At 41.7% G+C, this 26,223-nt stretch overlaps 2 protein-coding genes across 3 annotated transcripts; one reads left to right on the forward strand and one right to left on the reverse strand.

The window, feature by feature from the left end:
* The first annotated feature begins 1,981 nt into the window (after nucleotides 1-1,981).
* On the forward strand, nucleotides 1,982-7,011 carry LOC102783575 (biotinidase-like). The gene is made up of 6 exons (XM_006787685.3): nucleotides 1,982-2,462; nucleotides 2,883-3,032; nucleotides 5,276-5,427; nucleotides 5,712-5,889; nucleotides 5,981-6,535; nucleotides 6,623-7,011. The coding sequence occupies exons 1-6, from the start codon at nucleotides 2,226-2,228 to the stop codon at nucleotides 6,893-6,895; spliced, it is 1,545 nt and encodes a 514-aa protein (XP_006787748.1). The 5' UTR covers nucleotides 1,982-2,225; the 3' UTR covers nucleotides 6,896-7,011.
* Nucleotides 6,572-25,485, reverse strand: ankrd28a (ankyrin repeat domain 28a). Of its 2 annotated transcripts, none has more exons than XM_006787687.3 (29): nucleotides 25,343-25,485; nucleotides 17,657-17,740; nucleotides 16,869-16,947; nucleotides 15,376-15,446; nucleotides 14,680-14,880; nucleotides 14,510-14,597; nucleotides 14,259-14,401; nucleotides 14,043-14,150; nucleotides 13,856-13,960; nucleotides 13,288-13,366; nucleotides 13,003-13,117; nucleotides 12,736-12,818; nucleotides 12,591-12,654; nucleotides 12,324-12,392; nucleotides 12,035-12,175; nucleotides 11,805-11,916; nucleotides 11,679-11,705; nucleotides 11,190-11,264; nucleotides 10,701-10,902; nucleotides 10,529-10,616; nucleotides 10,242-10,359; nucleotides 9,912-10,131; nucleotides 9,713-9,800; nucleotides 9,542-9,625; nucleotides 9,278-9,426; nucleotides 9,093-9,175; nucleotides 8,543-8,625; nucleotides 8,359-8,450; nucleotides 6,572-8,270 (listed from the first exon to the last, which is right to left on the reverse strand). In XM_006787687.3, the coding sequence occupies exons 1-29, from the start codon at nucleotides 25,367-25,369 to the stop codon at nucleotides 7,972-7,974; spliced, it is 3,177 nt and encodes a 1,058-aa protein (XP_006787750.1). In that variant the 5' UTR covers nucleotides 25,370-25,485; the 3' UTR covers nucleotides 6,572-7,971. The 2 variants fall into 2 exon arrangements, with proteins under 2 accessions (XP_006787750.1, XP_006787749.1); XM_006787686.3 differs by lacking the exon at nucleotides 25,343-25,485 and adding an exon at nucleotides 19,367-20,415.
* Between the last annotated feature and the right edge of the window lie 738 nt (nucleotides 25,486-26,223).

Genomic DNA, 26,223 nt, shown 5'->3' on the forward strand with positions numbered 1-26,223 from the left:
TATCGTCTGAGTCATCATGCCTTGTGGACAAGGGCGTAGATTTGGTTTTGGCATTGGTGGGGACGGATGATTCAACCACCGAACCCTGCCCAGTTTCTTTTTTTTTCCTTTTTGTTTTTGCTTCTTGATAAAAGGAGAAATATACTTGCCTACATATGCTATTCTACATGCTTTTAAACCATTTAAAATCACAATTCATAGTTTTATATGTGAATTATATAATGTTAAATTACTATTAAACAAATGACTGACTAAGTATTTTAGGCTTTAGTTTACTTCAGCCATAATCCATATAAATCAGGTATCATACAAAAAAAAAATAGCTTCAAATACAGTCATGACAATAAAAGAATATGACTTTAATGACTTAACAACATTACTTCAGTTATAGTACACGAACATCTCTTGTACATTAGCACTAAGGGAACACTGAATGACCTGGTGGGTTTTGTCCATAAAACTACTCATCTAAGATTACCACAAAGTAAAAGATCTCTCAGCAAAATTATGCAACATTTTAGGCACTATTGCCCCGATCAAGTCAGTGAGCTGGGATTTTCTATTCTAAACATGAACTACTGTTACAGCAACATGGACTACTGGTGACCCACACAACAACTCAATGTCCACTATGTGAAGGAGCCAAACACATGCCTGCTCCTCTCGTTAACTGAGATAAACTGCTGGCATATTTGTTTTCCATCTATACTGTCCAGTCTCTCCTGGTGGACATACAGCAGCATTGTTTAATCTCATTTGAGTCACTGTTAACCTTAGCCATCTTTTTAGTCTTCTGAGAGCACTGAAGCTTCTTTCAGCCTCAGTACCTGCGTTTTATCCTCAGATTAAAATTATTATTATGTGCTTGATGTGCCTCACCTTTGGCCCTGGCTCTTCCCCTCTGACTGCACTAGGACATATTGCCACCTGATAAAATAACACATTGATTCGTGCCATATAAAAAGTGAGACATGTCAATTCAGATTCTTTGTCAAATATACACTAATGAATCAATTTACGTCAGCAGCCTAACAACTGTCATGATAATAAATACTAGTTAATCTATAGCACCAAAACATCATTCAGTCACCTGTGACTCGCCTCTTCACCTCTGTCCGAGCTACAACATGGCAGAGCTGCCTCTGTCACCTGATAAATAACAGTGAGACATTCCAAATACATGCAGTCACACATGTGCTTCAAATACAGTCATGAACCAACAAGTCATCATCAAATTTCACCTGTGATCTTGTGTCACCATTGCTCTCTGAGCTTTGTGTTGGTTCTTCTGTCACCTGACAAATAGGACATACATGACAATAAGAATAAAATGTGGAGCTGCTTCAGTGTTTCTGTCACTTTGTGCAGATCTTGACTCATCAGTAATGTTTGCAGGGTGAGTGCATTTTTAAAACAATTTGTGCAAACTGCACTACAAGGTGGATATTTGCAAAATCATGACTACCTCATGACATTTTGTCTCAAAAATTAACCCTATGAATATGTCAGTACCATTAGGATGAAATTATTGTGTAACCAACATTTTAACGTTAGACATATAATTTTAACAGCCTCTGTAAACTAATATCCTGGCTCGCTCGAGGCTGCCGTTTTCTCTGACAGCTTCGAGCAAAATTAGAAATGCTACTCTGAGACTGAGAGAACTAATAGTGCTGCCTGTTGTGCAGTTAGTTTCCCAAACACGTTATTAATGGGTACATACAATTTTAGACTGATGTGGGCCAAAGCCTAGCATAGCTTGTAACGTTATTATGACGGACACATTTTATGAGTTAATTTGGCTTTAAGTGACTTCCAGGTTTCTTTGAAAAATACTTATATCCCGGTTCTTCCTTTTTGCTGCCGTCCTCCTCCTCTCCTCCTGGCAGTGCAGGCTTGCAGCTGCTAAAACTAAACAGAGCTCCCTGAAAGGCTCAGCCAATCACATTGGCCATATTTGTCACATGAGGTAGGACTCTAGTAGAGAACGTAATTTAACTCTTTCTGCACTGCTGGGTGAATGAGAAGCTGACAGATCTTTTTTTTTCTTCTTTCTATCGGGTTTGATTTTCTTTAGTCGAATAGATCAAATTATTGGTGGGGACAATTCAATAATCGCTGATTATTGGTGGGGACATGTCCCTTCCGTCCATGCCAAATCTACACCCTTGCTCGTGGAAGACTTATGACCGCTTATTTATGGTCTGTGTTAGCACATAGGTGTCATGCCTGACGGTGGAGGAACGATGTTGTTCGTTATAGCTGTTGTCAGTGTTTATTTAGCGTCTGTTGTCGGTGTAACTGACTCCACTCCAGACTCGTGGTATGTTGCCGCTGTGTATGAGCACAAAGTAATCCTGAACCCAGATCCGCGCGTAACCGTGTCCCGCCACGATGCCCTGCAGCACATGCAGAAAAACCTGGATATCTACGAGGAGCAGGCAGCCCGGGCAGCCCAGCAGGTATGCACATATTTAAAACAGTATTACTCATTGACCTTTACATAGTTCTGTTGGCATGTCCTTCAAATTAACGAATGAATTAAATTAAGTCGACTGCAGAAGAAAGTGAAGACGAACAGTATTCAGAAGCCTTACAGTGCCGACCTCTTTTAACCTTGTCACATTTTCTGTTTTTTATGAAAACTGTCAAACTGTGATCTGTCATAGTCAATTTTTAACAGACCTTTTACTGAAGCAGTCATTGCTGCTTCAGAAAAAGCTGCCCACCCTTTAGTACTACTTAAAACAAGAAATTCTTCGTATTGTATCAGCATAACGTTTCTAAATAAACAACTACTGATTCTTCCCCTGTATAAAGGTGTTTACTTTCACTGCAACAGATTACTGAATCTTCCTCTCTCTCACTGTCGTCTCTCTCAGGGGGCCCAGATCCTGGTGTTTCCAGAAGATGGTATTCATGGATTTAACTTCACTCGATTATCCATCACTAGCTACCTGGAAACCATTCCTGACCCTCAGGAGGAGAGCTGGAATCCATGCATGGAGCCAGAAAGACACAACAACACTGAGGTTCACAGTCATATATTTCGATCTTGGTGATGGCAAGCACCACAGGCTTAACACTGCTGTGTAGGGCTGCTCAATTAATCGAATTTTAATCACGATTACGATCTGGGCTTTCAACGATCATTAAAAATGACTGAGCCGATTATTAGCACCTCCCTCGTGCTTTACTCTCGCTCTGCTCCGTGTGGCAAATCGAGCGCACCTCTCTGCATTTCGAACATGTGTCACAACAATTAAGATGACCCGAGGGAAGCTCGGAAAGCCAAGCAGAAGTTATTTGGAGAGAAAAGTGACTGCTGTTGGTTGAAAAGAGAGGTAAAAAAAACTTCAGTGGTGTGTAAACATTATGGGTTCGCGGAGTCAGACGTGGATCAAGTAGACACAGTGTGTAAACTCTGCTACAGTGTCGTAGCTGCCCCACAGAGCAACACTGCAAAGTTCACTAAACATAGATGTTTACATTTTTCATTTATTTCTTATATTGCAAACATTTGCACTGTTATCAGTATTTGCACACTATTTTATATTATTTTAATAATAAGATTGAAGATTATTTTTTATATTAAGTCATTATTCAATACATTGTTATTGTTAACCCTTTAAAACCGGTCAGAGCTGCACGCTCCTTTGCATAACTATTTTTAAATCCCTGTAGAACCGGAACCGCGTAAGCTAGCGCAATATTTTTTTTTGCATATGAAACCAGAGGAGTTGTACTTACATCCTTACATACATTCCTTCCACATAATGCTTTGCAAAAATTGCATAAAAAGCGCTTGCAGGAACAAAAACATAATATTCCAGAAACACGCTTTGCCGATCCTATCAGCTGTTCGTAACACTTCCCACATTGAAAAAGACATTTCCTGCCCAAAATCGGAAGTGACGTCATTTTCGCGGAAAATGTAGTTTTTTACTTGTAGGCCTTAAAAGCCTAGTCATGTTTGACTCTATACTTTTCTGAATAGTTTCTGGGATGCTTAGAACTCGAATTGCACTGCTGGAAATAGTTTATTTTGATGCACATGCTGTTTTCTTTGCAAATTTGCATCACAGGATTGTTTTTCGTTTTTCCTGCAGTATATAAAAATTGCTGTATCTCCAAAATAAAACTATGAAGACACTCAAAATAAATTTCCTGTTGTTGTAAACTATTTTTTGCAATTTTTTGGTATTTAAAGTTTTGAGGGATAAACCTCTTAAATTTCTCCAAGTAGAAATATATGTAAAAAAAACAAAACCGATTTTCAATTTTTTTGTAGTTTATTGCACTTTTTTGCAATTAATGTAGTTACTATGAACTTAATGCATACATATTATTAAAATATGGGCTATAACAGTTGTATTGATGTATAGCAACTTGAAATGCTCCCAAAAATGGCACTATAACATGTAAAAAAAATAATATAAGCTCTGGCGGACTTGGTTCTATGGTAGGTCTTAAAGGGTTAAATAAATATCGTCAAATAATCGAGATCTCAATTTCAGTGAAAATAATCGTGATTATCATTTTTGCCATAATCGAGCAGCCCTACTGCTGTGATGTTTTTTTTTTCTTGATCAGCACCATGGACTACTGAGCCAATGTTTGTAGTGGTAAAAGCTAAGGAAAACATCCATCGATCCATTCTTTTCCACTTATCCTTTTCAGGGTCACAGGGGGGCTGGAGCCTATCCCAGCTGTCTTAGGGCGAGAGGCAGGCACAGGTCGCCAGTCTGTCACAGGGCTAACACATAGACACAGACAACCATTCGCACTCACACCTGTAGGCAATTTTGGGTTTCCAATTAACCCAACCCCACTAACTGCATGTTGTTGGACTGTGCGAGGAAACCGGCGTACCCAGAGAAAACCCACGCAAACACGGGGAGAACATGCAAACTCTACACAGAAAGACCCCGGCCTGATGGTGGAACTCAGGATTTTTTTTTTGAGGCAACAGTGCTAACCACCATGCCACCGTGCTGCCCTAAAGAAAACGTATACAGGATAAATAAAGTTAGACGTACGTTCACAAGATAGAGTGCTGACTTAAACATATAGTGGAACTAATAATTTGTCCACTTTACTGTAATACTCTGAATATGAGAATCCAGTCTAAAGTATAGGAAGAGCACTTTTGATAGTCTTTGACTGGGCACTCTTATCTTCAGGGCCCCAGGGGAGCTGACCCATCTACTCTGTTGGATGTAACATGCCACTGTGTCTAAATCTCATCATATTTGATTATGTTTGTGACTCAAAGGTTCTCCAGAGATTGAGCTGTATGGCTCGTCGTAACAACCTCTACCTGGTGGCCAACATGCCCGACCTGCAACCCTGTCCCCTGAAGACCAGCCCCTCCTCCACCTGTCCTCCTGATGGGCGCTGGCAGTTCAACACAAATGTGGCTTTCAGGTACATGTTAACTCTTAAAATGAAAATAAAGGGAGCGGACAAATAAACAGTTCTTTTCTATGGCCTCCTCTCCACAGATGGAGTACATGTGTTTGTGCCTAAATAAAGACCAGTTCTCCACAATTCCCAAAAAAATGATTGACCCTAGTGCCAAAAACACCAAACATTTCCTGGAGTCAAAGTTAACACTTCTTGTTTCAATAGCTATAACAGAAACTACTACAAGAACTACCATGTATAGTAATTATTACAACTCTGAATCAAATATGTCTTCTTTCATACAGGTCAGATGGCCTTCTGGTGGCACGCTACCACAAACACAACCTATACTTTGAGGCCTCCTGTGACACACCTCCAGAACCTGAAATCATAACATTTGACACTCCTTTTGCTGGGAAGTTTGGCCTCTTCATCTGCTTCGACATCCTCTTTCATGATCCTGCAGTGCTCCTAGTGCAGAGGGTATAAAATATAACCACATATGCACTCAGAGTATATATGTAACATTTTAAAATCTCTGAAATTCAACATTTCTTGTTTATGCCTTTTTTAGGGTGTGCGTCAGTTGATCTTTCCAACAGCCTGGATGAACCAGCTCCCCCTGCTGGATTCAATCCAGTTTCAACAGGCATTCAGCCTGGGTGCCAACGTCACCCTACTAGCTGTCAACATTCGTAATGACAGGCTCATCATGACAGGAAGTGGCATCTACACCCCTTTTTCTGCCACCTACCACCACGCCAGGAAAGGAGACCCAGAGGAGGGCAGGCTGCTGGTGGCCAGAGTGCCAGTTTTGGAGCCACCTGAGTTTGAGGTGGAGGCTGGTGGTGGTGAGTCAACAATATCAGTGGCTACAGACTCTGGATACTGCTACCAAGACAACTGTGATGACCCTCCTCCTCCCTCCTACCCCACTTTCATCTCCTCTATGATGTATGACACATTTACATTTGTCCTCTTAAACGAGACACAAGGTGACGTTAAAGTGTGCAACGGCACTTTCTGCTGCCGCCTGCAGTACAGGTGGTTACTGCAAGACCATAAAGAGCTCTATGCTCTCGGCGCATTTGCAGGAATACACACAGTCAACGGACGTTACGCACTGCAGGCAAGAATCACATAAATTTTAATATTTCTAAAAAGGTTAAAACTGACAACTCACTACCTTTATTTGCCACATGTTAAATATCTACAGGTTTGTGCAGTAGTCCGTTGTGGAGGGTTGGATCAGAGCTCTTGTGGACAGGAAGTGGAAGAAGCAGAGTCTAAAATGGACTTCCTGTTGGAGGGGAACTTTGACACCAAATACGTGTACCCATCTATTCTGACAAGCCGAATGGTCCTGGAGCAGCCCGAGAGTCTGGAGAAAGCTGCCGACGGGAGAGTGACCATGAAACATTCAAACACAAAAGGTGGCCTGGTCACCACCTGCCTGTATGGACGAATGTACCACCTGGATAATGAATGAAATTTGGAGGGATCAGGAAAATAAAGTTCAGTATTATGGTTAAGAACTGCTCCAACCTTCAGCTGTTACACATTTGTTTTATGTCTTATAAAATAAACCAAAACAAATGTCTTTAATCATCTGTTACTTAATCTTTACAGTACAAACATTGCACCAAGTAGCATTCATCCTCTCTTTGAATGTTGCATATTCCTCAAAAGGCAATATTTAATAGTTTCTCTCTCACACACTCACACACACACAAACAAATCCACACTGTGACAGCCACCTTCTCTTGTCTCTTGTACACAACGCAAACATTAAGAAAGTACAGCATTGCAAGTTATCCATTCCTTGGGCTGCTCATTCAGTTCATCAGTTGTACAGTACATTGGTCTTACATCCACCTGCTGTCACAATCCGCTCTCAACGATTCAATCTCCACCTGGAATAAATACGTAGGTTTCAATATTGACTTCCTCTCCTAGGAATCAAGAAGTCGATCCTAATCATGAATGCAGCATTATAAGTGTCCCAGAGTGACAGTCAGTGGCTGCTGTGAAAGCTCAAAGAACTCTGAATAAAATCTCAAGTACAGTAGGGAAAACACTTCTTCAGCTGGTCCCATAAGATTGTCCCTCAGTTTCTGTGTCTTAACAAAGAAATAAAAAGCAGTCCTCTGAGCTTTTCTTCACCAGATGCTTCATTAGTAAATGTAAATGAAAAATCTTTGAAAAGATTTAAAACCACTCCAGAAAGTATCCTCAAACAGAAAGAGTTCAACATAAAAATAAAAACACTGCTTTAAATTGAAAAGGACGCTGGGCATGTTACTGGTCGTACAGTGATGCCGTGGAAAAAAAAAAGTGGCAAATTATTCTTTATTTTACCAAATTATTACATTAGTGCATCTTTTCCACTGTGTATGCACCTGAAGGAAGCAAGCATGTGGTTCAGATGAGGATTATTTTTAGATTTGAAGAGACTTACCTAAGAATACTCTGCTTGTATTTACTGCCCTGTCAAGCTTTTGTCAGTAATCTATTAAGGCTCCTGAGTGGCTGGCTAACCTGCCAATATTGAGGTTCCACTAGTCCTCAGTACGTTTCTGAATCTGAGTCGTTCATTTCATCATCTCCAGAGACAGAGGACAGCGGACGTTCTGGCCTGCAGTAGGAGGCGTGGTCAGGCCTCAGTGGGGCTGGAGTATCAAAGGCCACACCTTTGGAAATGTGGTTTGAAATAGGGTGGTGGTTGATGACTGTTTGAGTAAGCGAGAGAGTGGGCAAAGCTGCTATGGTGACCATGGGCGAGGTGGGCATCATTGAGTTAAGGATGAGGGCCAAGCAGTCAGCTACATCCCGATTGGGAGCACAAGCCAAAGCTGGAGTGTAACCTGGGAATAAAAGGAGAAAAGGGGTTCATAGTACACATTAGAATTACACCTGAAGAGTACGTGTGAGTACAGTGAGATGAAAGCTGACCATTCTCATCCACAGCTAACACACTGGCTCCTTTCACCAGCAGCTCCTGGACCACCACTGTCAATCCCTTCCTGGCTGCTACATGCAAGGGCCTGCAGGTAGAAGAGTGTTACAGTAAGTTCACACTGGGTTTTGGAGGTTATCCTGCTGTTTACAGTAGGTGCAACCTTCAAGTTCTACATACGTCTGCAGAGCAGCGTTGGTGCAGTTAATGAGATTCCTGTCGCTGATTTTCTCCAGAATCAACAAGGCACTTGTCTCGTGACCCTGAGAAGACCAGAGAGTACCAAAGTCATCTGCAGTGACCATGTGAGATGTGCAACAATCCTGCCTTTGTCAATATGTTAAAGAGATGACGTTCTGAGCTTCACATAAATATTAATCACGCAAAACTTTAAAAAGCTCTTTGTGTGACAGTTACGGACCAGTGCTCGTGTGTGTGGCAAATATTATTGTTCACAATAATATGACATTCTCCAAACTGTGCCTTTTAGTGATGCAAGTGAAACATGTGATAATGTGGTTAGATGTGTCTGCCTGATGTGTCCAAAGTGATACATAAATGTTCCAAGGGTCAGGGCCAAAACATACACGTCCCACACATTGCAAAAATATAAAATCTGAATGGTAACTACTTTCAACTTAAAATCTGAGACACTGAGACCACAAGAAAATCGCAACATTTTTAATACTGAATGACTAAATAACATTTCCTGTCTCTGAAATGCCTTTACCTTGCTGCAAGCCAAATGCAATGCTGTGTTCCTGTCTGCATCTTGCAGTGCCAAGTCTGCCTTAGCAACGCTCGCCATCACCTCTGTAACACAACACAACAGTGGAGATTAATACAAGTGAAAGGTTAAGAAATCAGGGACCATTATTTCCACAAGTTTATCCCTGTAACAGTTAGTGTACTGACCCACAGCATTGGTCTGTCCATTTAGAGCTGCCATCATCAGTGGTGTTCTGTGCATGTGGGTGTCAACAACATTTGCCTGAGCTCCATGGCTCAGAAGAAGGGAAACACACTCCACGTGGTCAGAAAAAGCTGCAGCATGAAGAGGAGTCCTGCATCAACATCAATACAGTTATTGTAAATACGTTCCTGCTCACTAAGAACAAATACAAAAAAACAACAACAAAAAAATCCCTCCACGCATGATTTTAAGTCTGCATCTCTCACCTGCCCTTGGAGTCCGTTGCATTCACAATATTTGCACCCAGGGAGTCAATTAACATCTCTGCCACTCCCTCATTATCGTTTATCCTAAAACACACAACGCAGCCTGTCACACACCCTCAGAGCAAATCAATCCACATAAACATTCGTGGATATAAACAGACAGAGCCTTACACAGCACAGTGCAGTGGGCTGAATGAGTTCCCTGTAATCTTCCTGAACACCTCCTGATCTAACAACACCTCCACACATGCGTCATACCCTGGAAAACAGAGAAAGACAGATGTAAAAACAGAAGAAAGTACAGCGCTGTGTCTTAAAAAAAAACCCAGGTTGACATGGTTCTCAATCATTTCATGTTGTGTCCCAATACCGTTATAGCAGGCCCAGTGCAGTGGTGTGTAGCCCTTGCTGTCAGTGAGGTGTGTGTGACTGTGTGAAGTGTTGGTGGCCTGCAGCAGGGCACCCAGGGCACCCACACGGCCAGAAGCAGATGCCAGGTGCAGGGGGGAGCGGCCCCGGATGTCCTTTACACTCACGCTGGCTCCCCGCTGGAGAAGGGCCTCTACACATTCCTCCTGGCCTGTCACAGCCTATGTGAAACATACAGAAAACACTAGAGTATAAATACCAAAAGAAATTTTTAAAAAGCATATATTAAAATTTAATATGCGATCTCAGTAGACACGTGTGCCTATCTCACCCCTCGGTGTAGTGCTGTCCTGCCCCAGCGGTCCTGATTCTCCACACTGGCTCCTTGACTGAGCAGAGAGTACACACAGTCTGTATGTCCGCTCAACACTGCCAACATCAGAGGAGTCCTGAACACAGTGTGGAGATCAGGCACAACTCAGTAAGAATATAAGTATATATTATATATATATATATATATATATATAATATAAGTGATCAGTTGAATCGCACAAAACAGTAGCCTACGATTTATATTTTTATTTATTTATTTATTTAAACACACATGCACACACTCACTGTCCGTTGCTGTCTTGTGCATCCACATCAATGTGTTGGTCATTGTTGTTCAACAGCAGGCGCAGGCACTCTGGGTGGCCATTCATAGCTACAGCAAAATGAAATTTTAACTTTAAAAGCCAGAAAATTCACCCTTTTCACGCGATGGGAAGGCAACTGCCTGCTTATATACCTGCGGTATGCATGGCTGTCTGTTTGTGAATGTAATCCCGAGTCATGGGTGAGGCGCCGTGGTGCAGCAGCAGAGACACACACTCCTGATGACCTCTTGAGCAGGCCAGAATGAGGGGGGTGCATCCCTCTGGGCTCCGAACATCCACATCAAGCAGGGATGACAAGAGCACCTCTAAGGCTCCACAGTGTCCATGATAAGCCTGGACAAAGTGAAAAAGCACACACACACATTATGTTAAATGGGGTGGCTGTGGCTTACTAATCTGAAGGTTGGTGGTTCAATACCCAGCTCCTCTATCTAACTGTCAAAAGGATGAGTGTGTAACATTAAAATTGCTTGAGCATAGGAGAAAGTGCTTATATGAGTGGGTGAGTGTTCAGATAGAATAGAAAAGCCCTAAATAGTAATAATCCTTCTTTAATGAATGCAGAGTCAAAGATAGATAGAAAAGAAAACATGCTTTAAAGAAAAAATCTTAAAACTCACTGCCAGATGGAGAGGACTAATGGGAGCGTGGCTCTCTGAATCACTCAGCATGTCTGTTCCTGATGTCTCCATTAGCTGAAACAGCAATATTACTCATTTCAGATCCAGGTTTGCACAAATGCCAGCTGCTGTATGTGCTCTACATATACTGATGGATGAAAATTGGTTGAAAACTGAAAGACTATAAAAGGTAGGAGGGCATAAGATTAGGTAAGGTAACAGGTAAAACAACATAACATGAGAAAAAAGGGCTTTATTTACATAGAAATGTTTCATGATTTCAAAAAGTACATCAATCTATATATAAACAGATTTTAGTTTTGTACAAAATACAGATAAAAACAGCCTTTTTAATTTGATGCCATAATAAGCCAGAGGAGGGTTCATAGCTTTATCTGTTCATCAGTTGTCGTAGCCACTACACTACAACAGAGGGAGCTCCTCGCAAAGCTCAATGGTGCTACAGTGAGAGACTGAAATTCCTCTTACCACATCAAGGGGCGTCTCAGTTGCCATCTAAAAGAAACAAAGAGACTTTTTGATATAGTGTCAGAAAACAGATTTATCAGCCTTTATGGCCAATTTTTCCCCATTCAGTGCAGCAGCTGTACACACCAGCTCCAGGCAGAGTGTGCGTCCGTAGGCCGAGGCATAGTGCACTGCACTATAACCCTGTTTGTCTCTCACACCTGGATCTGCGTCATTCCTCAGAAGGTATTCCACACATCTGGGAAAGACAATAGACAGGGTATTTCTTTTATCTCTTTTAAAGAAACATTTTAAAATTGGCATTAGGGATTCTCTGAAACATAATATTTACACATTGAACACAGAGCAGAACTTACTTCCCATCAGTGTCAGCAGCAGCAGCGTAGTGCAAGGGGCTACAGCCTCTCTTGTCCAGCTCATTGATGCTTGCCCCGGAGCCCACCAAGGCAAACACACACTGGTAGTTACAGTTGGCTGATGCATAGTGTAGTGGAGCTCTGTGAGGATCAATAAATTAAGTTAGCCACTATTCGCAGATTTAATGTGGCCAAAACTTTACCATTGTCTCCATCTCTTATTTTACTCCATTTCCATTTTGTGACACCAGCACTGTACTCTTAATCCAATTTTCACATTTTATCTTGCCTGCCAAAGTTGTCTTTCCTGTTAAAGTCTGCTCCGATGTTTAACAGCAGGTTCAGACACTCCAGGTTCCTGTGTGGAGAGGGGGACAGCTGTGTTAATGTACCACTCAGTGGTACAACAGTTAACCGCATGACATTTACAAAGTACATACACAAGTTTTCAGTTCAACCAAAACATGTATCAGATTGTTGAAAAGAGAAAGGAAGAGTACAATGACAGGAGAATAAGTAAACTAATAATACTGAAGCAGTAAGCAAAAACAATCACCCTCCAGCTGCAGCCGCATGTAGACAGGTCCTTCCAAAGTCGTCGGGAGTGTCTATGACAAACCCTGCACAAATATGCAAGCTGCATTAATTTGGATGTGAACTGGGTAATTCCACAGGCCTGAATAGTGTCAGCATTAATGTACCTGAGGACAGCAGCTTCCTGCAGCAATCTGAGAAGCCGCTGAGAGCTGCCAGGTGTAGGGGGAACATCCCATGAATGCCTCTCCTTAAAAGACAAGCCATTGCATGCAAGCATTTTTATGACAGAAAAAAAGAAAGAGATTTTATTTATCCTGACTTAACCATTTCCAGGCTTAGAGCTGCTCACTTGCATTTGATCCTTTAACACTACTGCACAGATATCACGAAGCAAGAAGACAGACAGATGGTGAATGTCAGTTGTTACTAACTTGGCTGTGTTGGCTCCGTGTTTGATGAGCGCTGTAATGATTAGCTCGTGGCCATAGCGGGCAGCAATGTGAAGGGCAGTGTTTCTGCTCTTGTCCTCACAATCAATTTCAGCTCCTACACCCACATAAATCAGATAGAATTATATTTTCCATTAAAAAAGCCAGAGCAATCTCAAGAAAAAAAAAGAGCATATTGTGCAACATATGCGGCATACAGCACACTCTGAGATCCAAACTAATTTGAATCCATGCATGAGACAGACAGCACTCGGCGAGGGCTCTCACCATTTTGAATGAGAGCCTGAGAGCAGGAGAACCTTCCATGTGTAGCTGCCATGTGCAGGGGAGTCTTCCCATCTTTACTCTGAAGAGAGGCAGAGAAAGAGACATTTATTATTGCAAAATGTACATATTACAAATATGAAATCATTAAAACATCAGTTATTCAACTATGAGTCTAACTCAGAAGTGTTAGAAAGATAAAATGAACAGAAGCTATCACAGACGCCACTGTGGACCACCCACACACACAAAATGCTTGAGCAGCTTGCTGCCTTAGGGAGTCTCCCTCCCCCTCCATCATCCATATGGCCTTGCACCTTGTTGCTGTAGGGACCCAATATCAGTTTCCATCACTGCTACCAAAGTGCTAAAAACACAGTCCCTCTAGCTTTCAACTCAATTCTGAGCAGGATGCATACTAGTAAACACTGAGGACATACAAGATAAAATTTATCCTTTTTTAATACATAGACAAAGGAGCATTATGCACATACGTCCTTCTTTGGAAAACAAATACTCTCCCTTGGATGAATTTCTAGTTTCAGCTTTTTTAACTGCATGTTAACATTACCTGCAAGTTGATGTGAGCCCCATGGGCCAACAGCAGCTCCTGGCACAGCGCCCCTTGGCGTGAGGAGGAAGCAAAGTGGAGGGCAGAGAAGCCCCTCTCGTTCACCTGAAGCCAAGGGACCAAGTAACAGGATTAAACACACAATTACTATGCACATGCAACGTGGCAGAGAGTGATGCGCACACACCTGGTTAACACTGGCTCCTGCCTTGATCAGCTCACCGACAACCACATCCTGTCCATTGTAACAAGCCAAATGGAGTGGTGTGTTGCCATAGGCATTAGCCTCATTTACCTATGCACAGAGGAACAACATTTTCAATTTAACCATTACTAACTACAGTAAGAAATTTTGGTGACACCGACGGCATTTTAAGGACACTGTCAGTATGTCTGTACTGACGTTAACCCCGAGGCTCAGCAGGTAGTGCACTGTGCTGCTCATGCCACTGGAGGCAGCTGCATGCAGTGGGGTATAAGCCTTCTTGTCCTTACAGTCGACCTCAGCTCCACTGGCAACCAATAACTTCACTACCTCCAGGTGACCTGATACAGAGAAGTGAGAAGGAGATGAGTCAAATTCACTTCTGTCAAGAACTACATGCCAGCATCTCCCATTCACATCAACACTGTGACCACTATGAACACTCTCACCCATGTAGGCTGCCCAGTGGATGGCTCTCCTGTCCTTCTTATCAAACGCATTAATGTTGGCTCCTCTTGACAGCAGCAACTTCACCATCTGACACACAGAATCAGATTGACAAGGAGCTGATGTGTAGTCACCTCTGTATCTGTGTGTGTGGGAGTGAAGAAAGACTGACCTCTACATGTCCACTGAAGGCAGCGTGGTGCAGGGCAGTGCGTCCCGCCCGATCAGATACGTTGACATTGCTTAGCAACGGGACCAAAGCCTCAGCACAGCGTACCGCCTTATTGCTAGCTGCTACATGGAGCGGCGTCTGCCAGTTCTTGTCGCGAGCATTCACATCCGCACTGTGCTTTAGTAACACTGCCACAGCATCCTGAATAAAGAGTGAGCAATCATAAGGTCTACTGGAAAACAGTCTCAGTGCTCTAAGAATGTAAGCACCATGGTTTGCAGGTGGCTGTGTGGGTGTTTAGAAAGTTCATATTCTATTCATAGAGGGCTTTCATCCTGAAATCAAAATGCTGGAAAGTAGAAACTACACAAGGGACTATTTTAGTTTGGGCATGTCGCCCAGGACTAAGAAGAATAGGCAGACATTTTGAAGGTTTATCAAACACAAAGCCATAGCACAGGGGTTATTTCCATTTGCCCCTTTAAGGCCAGATTCTGGGAAAGATTCCCTTAACTTTATCACAACAGGCCTTTCTCGAAACCATGTCAGTAAAGCAGCTAAAAGATATTCTAAGCAGAAAGTGTTTGCGAAATCTCCCTTAAAAAAGGATTTGTTTACCATTACTTGTGACAGGGTCAAAGTTGTAGCGGATTCCCCAGAGGTCACATTTGCATGTGTGTTTGTGTAATGTGTTACCTCACTACAAGAAGCCACAGCTCGGTGAAGAGGAGTTAACCACTTGTTATCTTTGGCATTAACTCGGGCTCCTTGAGTGAGAAGAAGAGAGTGAGACAGGGTAAGAAAAAGGAGATGTCAGAGCAGTCACATAGTGGCATACGCAGAATCGCAGAATGTGCAAAAAGGAGGGGAAGAGCTAAATATCTTAAAGGCAAACTATGTTGTAAAAAAAGAAATAAAAAAGGCTTTTATGGGAAGGAGGCTGAGCCAACAGTGGCTGGAAGATATAAAATGCCCATGATCCCCTTTTGGCACGACCCGTGTGTTAAAATAGCCCTGCAGCTGCACCTGTTACTTGCTCTTCATTGAGAAACACTGAATGCGCACACAGTCTCACATTTATACGCGCACTACAGCACCCTACTCTCTCGTGTTACACGTATGCTTACACTCAGGCGTTTAAGTGTAAGCTCCTCCCACTGATGTGCTCAGCTTGCTTCACAGAAAATGAAGCCAAAAAAACACTCGTATCAGATTGTTGACAGATCACAAGAGCGGTCACTAGTCACCATGAGACTGTAACTGAGCAGTGAGCACAGCATGGAAATTACTGAGAAACTGCATGTTATGATAAAAGAGATGACAAACAGTCAGGCTTTTATCCCAGTTTAAAATGCACTGAGCTGTATGGAAGTAGGGAACTACAGGGGGGGAAAGGGTAACATGGCATTAATGAAATACAGAAAAAAAAAAAGTTGTCTGTGAAGGTTCTCAGTCATCCAGGTCATCATAGTCTAAGAAGCTTGGAAAGAAAAGCGTCCCTCTTGGGAGGACACTCCCACGAGGCTCGCACAAATTGCATATTTCAACAAGGAGAGAACAGCTAATTATTCAGTATTGCTTTGAGTATCTTACTGATCAATCAGCATGATGTAAATAACGCTTTTAAGACTCGTGCCTAAAAAATACTACAGTTTGAGTGAAGGGATATAAACATACAGAAGAGGTAATGAGGATACAGACATAACTGTATTTGTCCATCCACCCAGGCATTATAACTAGAGGTCCATAATTAGGTAGAAATTAAATCAAATGATTGGCTTAACAGCAGCACGGTGGCACGGTGGTTAGCACTGTTGCCGCACAGCAAGAAGGTCCTGAGTTCAATTCCACCATCAGGCCGGGGTCTTTCTGTGTGGAGTTTGCATGTTCTCCCTGTGTTTGCGTGGGTTCCCTCCGGGTACTCCGGCTTCCTCTCACCGTCCAAAGACATGTAGCTTGTGGGGATAGGTTAATTGTGAATGTGAGAGTGAATGTGAATGTGAGTGTGAATGGTTGTCTGTCCCTGTGTGTTTGCCCTGTGACAGACTGGCGACCTGTCTAGGGTGTACCCCGCCTCCCGCCCTATGACAGCTAGGATAGGCTCCAGCGCCCCCCGTGACCCTGAAAAGGATAAGCGAGTGGATGGATGGATGATTAGCTTAACAGGTGAGCTGAGATGTAATGTTTACCTGAGAGGATGAGAAGTTCAATGATCTCAGCATCTCCCAGGTAAGCTGCAGCATGCAGCGGGGTCCGCTTCTCGTTGTCCTGGGAGGACGTTACGAAACAAAAACAATCAGTAAAGAATAGGTTTCACTTCTCGTTCACACAGACACACATCCTGAGCTGTGACATCATGTGCTGCATGCCAGAACAGAATCAATAGACCTTACAGTGTTGCAGACCACAGGAAGTGCCATTCAGTAAAAATATCCATCATCGGGTCCCTTTTATTCTTCACTTCACTTCATCACTTCAACACACATCTCGCCCTTTCAGTACAACTGAGACCAATCAGTGAGGTGGGGCTATAAACAAATCTCATGTGACTGGAATAGGCCTGGGCTACTGTAGCTGACTCCAGGGAGAGCTGGTGTTATGACCCCACCATTATAGACCCACAGAAATCATACTGGGAAAACACACAGGAAGACTGGGACACAGACTGAATGAAATTGGGGAAAAAGGAGAGAGCCAGTGAAGCTCGTGTCCTTTCTCCTCTGAAAGGTTAGAGTGTTACAAACAGTTCATATACCCTGTCTGGCTGGCAGCTACATAGGATGCAGAATACAGAAAGCTGCCAAAAAAGCACTCCGCCAGCCAATCGATAAACCCAGATCAGCTGTGGGCTGCCGGCTGCCTGCTGCTCCCCTCGCTGTTGTTTATGTGCCCTGTGGCAGTGAAAGGCAATGCTAATGTGTTTGTGTAAATTATTCTAAAACTAAACGACCTGAAGCAACCAAAGTGTGTGATTTACCTGAATGTTGACATCCTCTTTCTTGAATATGAGGGCGCGAACTTCATCTGGGTCCACATTGAAGATGGCTCTCAACAGAGATGGCTATAGAGATTAAAAAAAGAAAGAATGATGAGAAAATACCAGCGTATAGCACTATTGGAAAGGCAGTAATTTTCTATGCTGACAAGTGTGTTATCAGAGAGAGTTATGAGTGTTTCAGACAGAAGAGTCTTGCACACACACAGAGTATAATCCCAGGCTGGGACAGAGCCATAGGTCACATATGGCTGTATATCACCTATTTGTTTATGAGTAGCAGTTTTGGCACATAACTGTTCAAATCTGTAAGGGAGGGGTTAATCCTGAGCATTCTTGCCACGTTGTGCTGCAACAGAAAGTAAATAAAATGTAAAAATAGAATAAAATAAAAATGAATAAAATACGTTTATAAATAAAGAAGAATTTTGAGTACATTTGCTAAATTTAAACAAGTTATACAAGGTCCTCCTCAAGAAAGAAACTGTGAATGAATGACAGGCACATGGTTTATCTTTAGCCTCTGTTTAATCTATGCTCACGGTCATAAATGTAAACAGCTGCCATGAGGTTGACAGCATATTGAGCAGGATTTGTAGCCAGCGATGCCCTGCAGTCAGCCTTTATTTTAAAACTGCTTTCGGCTTTCAGAAGTGATGAATTCATAATAAAGGGTAATTTGTCATCTCTGGGATTTAACTCTTTGTGTCTTTGATAGAGAAAAATAACAAAACTCATGCAGCACAGCAGACATTTGGTATTATAATAAATCGCCTTAAAGACTGAGCAATGTAGAAATTTTAAATGAATGCTATTGTTCTCTAATTGCAGCTTCCTTCTTTCAAAACCTATCAATAAAAAAGTTTTTTCATTTGCTGCAACAGTGGTGAAAGTGCCTAACGCTAATATGATGGTGCTGATTTTGACGAGGCTCTAATCTTCAAATGCTGCCGTTCGCTCTTTTGTAACCTATCAAGTATGTCTACTGAGGCTCCATGTCTCTTACTGACAAACCTTTTTTGCTAGAGTGGTTCGCCATGGTCAAACACTGCTGTTCAGTCTATACTTAGTACTATCTAGTGTTAATAAGCACTACAACAAACACTTCACCTTATTTTCAGCCTTCTTCTGTTTTCCCCAACCTGCTCTCATTACCTCCAAACTAAAAATAAGTAGGGCTGTCTAGCATGCCGGCATCCATCTCTTGCCTATTACAATGATGACCACTAAGCTAATGTAAGTGATTGAAGGAGGTCTCCATGCATAAACCCTGTCATCACAGCCGGCACATCTTCTTTGGCTTCCCCCTCTTCAGTGCATGCTTCAAAGAGCAGTTATCATAAGATGAAACGACTTATTAGCATGTTCCAGCAGAAAGCTTGCCCTTTATACATCCAACAGCGGAGACTACAAAGACCAGGGCTTGCTTTTAATCTATACAAACCAGAGCAGTTCTCATGTGGCAGGACAATACTAGTGCTATATTTAGTGGCACAAACCATGTGCCGAAAGTGCACTGTATTTTTATAGAATGGCACATGAAACAGTACAGGTATAAACATCAGACCAGAACTAAAAAGTGCAGTGGTCTACCTTAAATCCCAGTTAATGCTGTCATTTACACACAAAACTGTAGATGGTACCCTCGTTAAAACCAGCAATTTAGAGATTCAGCAAACAGTCCCATCTCACCTTGTCATCCTCAGTGGCTACCTTTCGAGAGGCATGATGGGATCTGCGGTCTGGGGATGATTTGGGCCGTGGAGGTGGGGATGAAGAGCAGGACTCATCCTCCTCTACCTCCTCCAGCACCACAATACACACACGGCTAGCCCGCTCAGACCGCATTGGGAACAAACATTCACACGCCACACAATCACTCACTCACACACACACACATGCTCTGTCACTCACGCACATGAATACAGAGTGTTCCTTCTCACATATGTGCACAATTCACCGGCACAAAGGTCAGCAGTAAATCCCGCACACATAGTGTTTTCCTCGTAAACAAGCGCTGCACATCTTCGCAGAAAAAAAAAAACACTCTGAAATCCGGCTCTGTCCTCTATCTGTCAGTGTTGCTTTGCGGCATGTCTCTTTATCCTCCTCCTCCTCCTCCTCTCTCGTCTCCACACTCACACTCTGTGAGCAGCAGTAGCGGAGACGGCAGGGAATTCCTTTGCGTAATGGTGGCAGTAAGAGGCATGCGGCAGAATGAGCTGCGCACAGGAAGCTACATATCCTCACTGCTGTGCTGCAGCCAGGAGCACATACGCAACTGATGCAAACACACACGCGTGCGCGCGCACACACACAGATTAGCATAAACGTGGGAGGGGGCAGCAGCACCTAATGTATGTGTGGGTATGCATCGCTCATTTCAGGCAGACTGCTGAAGCCAGCTCTTTCAAAAGAAGAGAGGGATATGAGAGGGAAAGGAGGGGGAGGGGAGAGGAGAGAGAAAAAGAGAGCCAGGGAAGAGAAAGAGAAGGGAGGGAAAGGGGAGTAGAGATAAAAGGGGTGAGAGACAGAGAGAAATAAAAAGAAAAGGAGTGGGAATGGGAGGGGATGATTGTAGGCAGGTACCTGGAGCACTACAGAACAGCTGTGTAAGTTGACAGTGGAAAAAAAGAAGAGCAGATAAAAGAGAATCAAGGTATAAAAAGAGTGACGAGAGAAGTAAGATTTACTGGGACAAAGGACAGCTATTTGATGCGTCACTGTAACCAGGTCACTTCCTGGTCAGGGCTTATCCTGACTGTCCAGCTAACGAGCATGACAATACTTCCACTGTTTTAACTGTAAGAACAAAAGCGAAAGTCTAATAATGCTTTTCGAGTAAAAGCTTCCCTCTCAAGGAACAGAAACCATGCTGTTTGTTGGACGTTTGAGCTCGGTCCAGATCCTTGCTTGTTTACAACTCTACCTAACTCAATCTACCCTTTGTCTTACCATTAAGTACCGATGTAATAAAACTCCTGTGTCTGTTATTGCACATTAAAGTAATAATGTCAAAGGCTGCTCATATTTTGTTAACTGGTCATGCTTCAGGCATCTTAAAAGCTATAATCAACATAGATTTTTAAAAGCAACAACAACAAAAAACAAAACAAAACACATACACACTTAAATGTAGTGCTGTTTTTAGCTAAATGGGGTGTAAATTATCTGCATTTTATAAAGCTGGTGCTACAATAGAAGTCCCCTTTCATTTTGTATGCTGAAGAATCAAAGAAAATGAATACCACATTGTTGTTGTTTTAGTTTGTGTGTGTGCCCCTGTCCTCTTTGGTGTACTGGTGGCATAGCTTTAGAAGTTCCCATCTCCTCATTATAAAACTGGAACCAAATGGCTTTGCCAGAGAATGTGAGGGTAGCTAACAAGACCAGTCTGTGCGTGCAATACTGTGTGTGTGTGTGTGTGTGTGTGTCTCCTTCATATTCAACGCAGATCCTAAAAAGAGCAATCTTGCCAAGCCACACATCCCTATTAACTCAGTGGGAGGGACGGCACAAGGCAAATGAGAGAGAGCGATTCATTTAGAAAGAGCCTTTGTGCAGGCCTAAATTTTAAGTCTAATGGTTTTAGCATTTAGAAACGTAATATGAAACACAACATATAATTTCCCTTTTCCTACAGTAATCACTCTGCCGTTACAGATTTGCATCAAAAGCACAAACAAAGAATGATTTTCACGAAGCAAAGCATGTAAACAACCAGCGTTTTGTCTATCCCACTTGCTAGCACTGGGGAAACTCTAAGCAGAGCAGCCCGAAGATATTTACAAAGCAAATTTGTTGTAATCCGCTAAACAGAAGTGGGTATTTCTGTCTGTATCCATCCAAACTCAAAAGCAAAGCCAAAGCAGTGGATGTGGAACAGGCTGGAAAACTCCAGACACAGTAAAATGAATGATCAACATCATGTGAAAAAACAATCTAACAAATAAATAAACATTTTGTTAGGTTGGTCTTGTGTGGTATGAAAAGTCCAGTGTGACTGCAGCTACTTCACGAGAGACCTGGCGTGACAGTGTGCATGTGTAAGAGAAAGTATGCAGGCCTGCACTGACCTCTGCTCTGACCCAGCAATAGGATGCACGGTGTGTAACATAATCCCAGAAACACAAAGGGCAGTGCGTGAGAGTCTGTGCTGGCACAGACAGCAGTAATAAACCTGCTGATATCAGCTGATACTGTGAGATATATTAAAAGGTTTCAAAGATCATCATGAGATCATCTGTAGTATAACTTTGCTGTTTTGATGTGTCGCCAGAGCCATCTAGAGCTATTATACCTCTAGAAAAACTACAAACAGATCAGCAAAAACTACAAGTGGAAGATGGCGATTAGTGCAGCTGCTGCGATAGCTCTCCCCTGACTCATTATGTATGAAAGTACTGTGCGTTGCTATCCTAAAATACAGGTTACCATTTTGCTCAAGAAAGCTGATATTACCGTTATGAAATCATCTGTATGATAGGCTGAAATGTTTGTAATGGCTAATGTTGTAAATTGCTTAAGCTAAGATAATCTAACTAACTTTATACCTCATAATATCGTTAACCACCTACTCTGCATCCATTCAACACTTTAATCTGTGTCCCATCAACAAATTATTTAAACAATTTAAATAAATGGTCTGCTACCATCACGTCAGTGTTTTAATACAACTTTTGAACTAGTACGCAGGATAGACTTTTTAAATTATTATTATTACTGTGATATTGAACTGGCCTCATGATATTGATAACAATTACTAACTTTCTGGTAATGCGACACAACTGGTATGATGTGTACTAGGTATGTCACAATGACTGCGCTGACAATAACTGTGATATTTAAAAATGAAATATCAATATTGTATCAGTGACATTCATATGAATCTAAATAACTCTGATTTGGCTTTGGGCTTTTTTACATGTAAGGTCACAGATTCTCGCCATCTCTTTGACTTTAATTTATTTTCCAAAAAATACTAAACAAAAATAAACAGAGTTAAAGAATTTGACTGATTTAGTTATTGCTTTTTAAAATATTTTTGGCAGATTTTCTATAGCACTGGCAATTATATTATTCTGATTAATTTAGTTTTAAATGGATAATTGCTTAGTGAAAATCTGATGTGATGTGAAGTTCTACCTTTTTATTTTAAAATCCTTTATTTGAACTGTAAGAAGAACTCTGCAGATTTATTTTAACACCATCTAACCTTGAGCCAAGATCATCTTTAATGTACTGTTAATGCGGGAGAAACAGGAATGCCGATAAAAAACAAGAACAAGCAAATTCCACACAGAACGGTCAGTTTTAACCACTGGGTCAGCTTATGCTTTGATTATACTCAGACACAGACACGGACAGCTGGAGACCCAACAGACGAGGAGTTATTCCCGTTATAATTCTATGAACTATGCCTAAATTCCACTTCCTTGGGCGCACGTGTAGTTGATGTCACTCAGACACAAGCGGCCTCAAGCGGACCCCAGCTGACTCGCAGATCTGAAAATTCTGATCAAACTTACACTAACTATGACTAAATAAACTAAAACAAACTGTGACTCCTAATGGTTTTTCTTGTATAAGTCACTACTTTTAGCCAGATTAACCTAGAATAGACTACATACTCTCCAGGACTATAAAACTGAAAACTAAAGCAATAAAGCAATTAAGCTGTATAAGTTCTGCACACACTGCACTTGTCCAAACAACTTGGTGCATGATGGTCAGAAGCTCTCTGGTGACCGGCTATTGCATCCCATGATTCTGCTGAATAGAGACAGTTCTTTTGAGAAGTCGCAGGCCAGTAAACACATAGAAGGAGAAACATTTGAAATGCTAATGATAGTATATATATATATTTTTTTTTTTTTTAAAAAAAGGAGAAGGAGAAGAAGAAATGATTCAATCACTTCTTAGCTGGGTCAAACAGCCTGGTTTCTAAGCAACAGGACGCCCTCTGCAGGACAAACATACGCCGTTGCCAAGAAAAATGACATTCTCGTCTCCACTTTGGCCCTCTGAGCACTCTAAGTGTGACTATTTTTGTCCCTTTGTCAACTTGTCAGCAAACAGCACAGAGAACAATAGAGAATAGAGAGAGAGATCTGACCACACACACTCTTCCGCTCATTGCGTGCTTGATGTAAGACTGGAAGACTGTTCAGGCCAGGACAGGACACTGAGCCCCACAATACCTGACCCACTTTTTCTTGACCAAACTCATCAGAGCTTCAATCAAAGCCAATTGTGACTCAACATATAACTGAATTTCTAAGCAGTCAGTGTCACTATACTGAATCCCTGATAAGTCATTAAGAGTATAAAACATAAATTTAAAAAAATGTAAGCTTTAAATCGATAATTTTAGCCTAATGCAGAGTTTCATCTTTATTATTAAATGTATTATTAAAGAAGTTTAGCACCAGCACTACAACAGAAACACAGTACTTTGACTCACGGTGTAAAAGTCTGAGTCTCAGTTAACCTGTTCTTCATGTATGTTGACAAATCAACAAATTCCATGCCAAAAAATATTCTGTCTTTTAAATAGATTGCTCCACAATACAATTTCCTTTTTAAATATACATATATATAATTCCATTTTTATTTCTGTTAAGCTTACACACTTGATTTCCTAATTTATTACATCTATCTATCAACCAATCAACCAACCAATTTTCCTTTCAAATGTTATATAACATACAAACTGCTGTCAATGTGGCTGGCTTCTCAGTGGGCCAAACGTGGAATATAAATAAATAAATAGTGTGTGGCAAAACATTAATCCGACCTTTGGCTAATGATGAACCTGCCCACTTGCTATCACTACCCTGAAGACAGGAGCGTTTCCAGCAGCTGATCTGAGCCTGAGGATAATGTCTGACCGGTGAACACAGCTGAGCAGACTTGAGGGCCAGCACCAGCTGCTACTTCCTGTGACAGCCTTTCTTATCTCCAGCAACAGGTGACTGCCCGAAGCTGCCCTCGGGGGCTGAGACGGACAGCTGACAAACCTACTGGGCAACAAATTCGATCTGCAGTCTTTTAATATGGAAGGTGCAATCCAATCCACGATATCGGCTAACTTTTACGTTATTAACCTGGCAAGGTGTACCACGCGTTAAGGATTGCGGTTGCTTATTCGCATTTAACAGGGCGCAGGAGTTAGCTAGCCACCCAGATAACCTCGTAGCTATCCAGCTGTGTTCATCGGTCCATCACCACCAGCACCAGCAACACACACACAAACAGTCAAAAGCACCCAGCCTTTGGCATGAAACTACTTTAACTGAACAAAGTTAATGTAAGGCAACAGGTGCTAACACGTTAGCATACTTCTTGCTGTTTTTTTCTTTTTTTCTGTTTACGGCTATAGCTAGTTAGCTAACATGTTAGTTGACTTAATGATAAGAATGATGCAACATTAGCCTAGCATTTAGACTTTTATTTCAAAAATAACATTTTCACGGCAGGCTTAAGTCACTATCGACAAACCTAATAGTTTTATGTTACACAACTTAAAGGAAAAATGAGCAGTCGACGTGACACGCCGCTCCTTATCTCCATACTGTAAAAACTCGAGCAAACTGGCGTTAATCAGTTTTCCTCAAAAGTGTGGAGTTGACTACACCCCAACTAACTGAATTCATAGGTGAGCATTACCTGGTCTTGTATCTTCAACACAGCCATATTCCTTGAGTTAAGACCAAAGGAGGCAGCAACTCGCACGGGAGTTACTGTAAATTACCCGGGGTAGACTGAAAGGGAAAAGACGCTCCGCGGCGGCTTCTCCCTCTTCCTGTCACGGACGCACTCACTGGGAATACACAACATCAACTTCCCCATATTTTCATGCTGTTATGTATCCCACTTATCAGGGAAATCATAATCTTGTTTCCCATAAATACAAAACGCAGACTCCAGCGCCCTCGCCATATGTCAATATGAATTGTATACTGATTGAAAATAAAGTAGTTTTGTATTAACTACGCTGAGATAAATTCAAAATCACATTTTTTCCTGTTTGTACAGTGTAAAAACAATCATTGTGCCACATAGAGTGAAGGCATGAAGCAACTATAGACAAACATATGAAGTAAAAAAAATTTTATTTAATTTTCAGCGTTCAATATTATAAAAACATATAGTTAGGTCAATATATAATTGGACAGAAACACAACACCATTTTTAAATTTAATTGGTAACAGAAGCTTATTATTATTATTATAAAATGAATTTGAGAACGGAACACCGGCTTTAGTTCAAGGGTAGTCAAATCATTGTATGTGTTGCATTTGTTTTCTTGAAGGTGAGGAAGTGGAATATTTTGGAAGGACTCGTTCTCAACTCAGTCAGCAAACCTTTAACCAAAAAATTAGATAGTGCCAGTGAATTTCTGGCCTAACTGCTTTATTTCAAAATTTTAAAGTCTTAAAATCATTTTTAATTACTTTCAGAAATACGAATTGAGTGCACAAGTTTGAATTTAGTTTTGGATTTTGTCACAGAGGCTCAAATATGTACATACACCCCCACAAATATTT

This window comes from Neolamprologus brichardi, chromosome 22 (genome assembly GCF_056152115.1).
Source record: "Neolamprologus brichardi isolate AB-2024 chromosome 22, ASM5615211v1, whole genome shotgun sequence".
Lineage (NCBI taxonomy): Eukaryota > Metazoa > Chordata > Actinopteri > Cichliformes > Cichlidae > Neolamprologus > Neolamprologus brichardi.

Coding starts and splice junctions, on each gene's coding strand:
- ankrd28a (XM_006787686.3), bottom strand. CDS start 19,522: ATGCGGTCTGAGCGGGCTAGCCGTGTGTGTATTGTGGTGCTGGAGGAG. Junction 13,118..13,287: donor TCAGGCTCTCATTCAAAATG/GTGAGAGCCCTC, acceptor ATGTGGGTGTAG/GAGCTGAAATTGATTGTGAG. Junction 10,903..11,189: donor TTAGTCCTCTCCATCTGGCA/GTGAGTTTTAAG, acceptor CACTTTGTCCAG/GCTTATCATGGACACTGTGG.
- LOC102783575 (XM_006787685.3), top strand. CDS start 2,226: ATGCCTGACGGTGGAGGAACGATGTTGTTCGTTATAGCTGTTGTCAGT. Junction 2,463..2,882: donor CAGCCCGGGCAGCCCAGCAG/GTATGCACATAT, acceptor CGTCTCTCTCAG/GGGGCCCAGATCCTGGTGTT. Junction 6,536..6,622: donor ACGGACGTTACGCACTGCAG/GCAAGAATCACA, acceptor AAATATCTACAG/GTTTGTGCAGTAGTCCGTTG.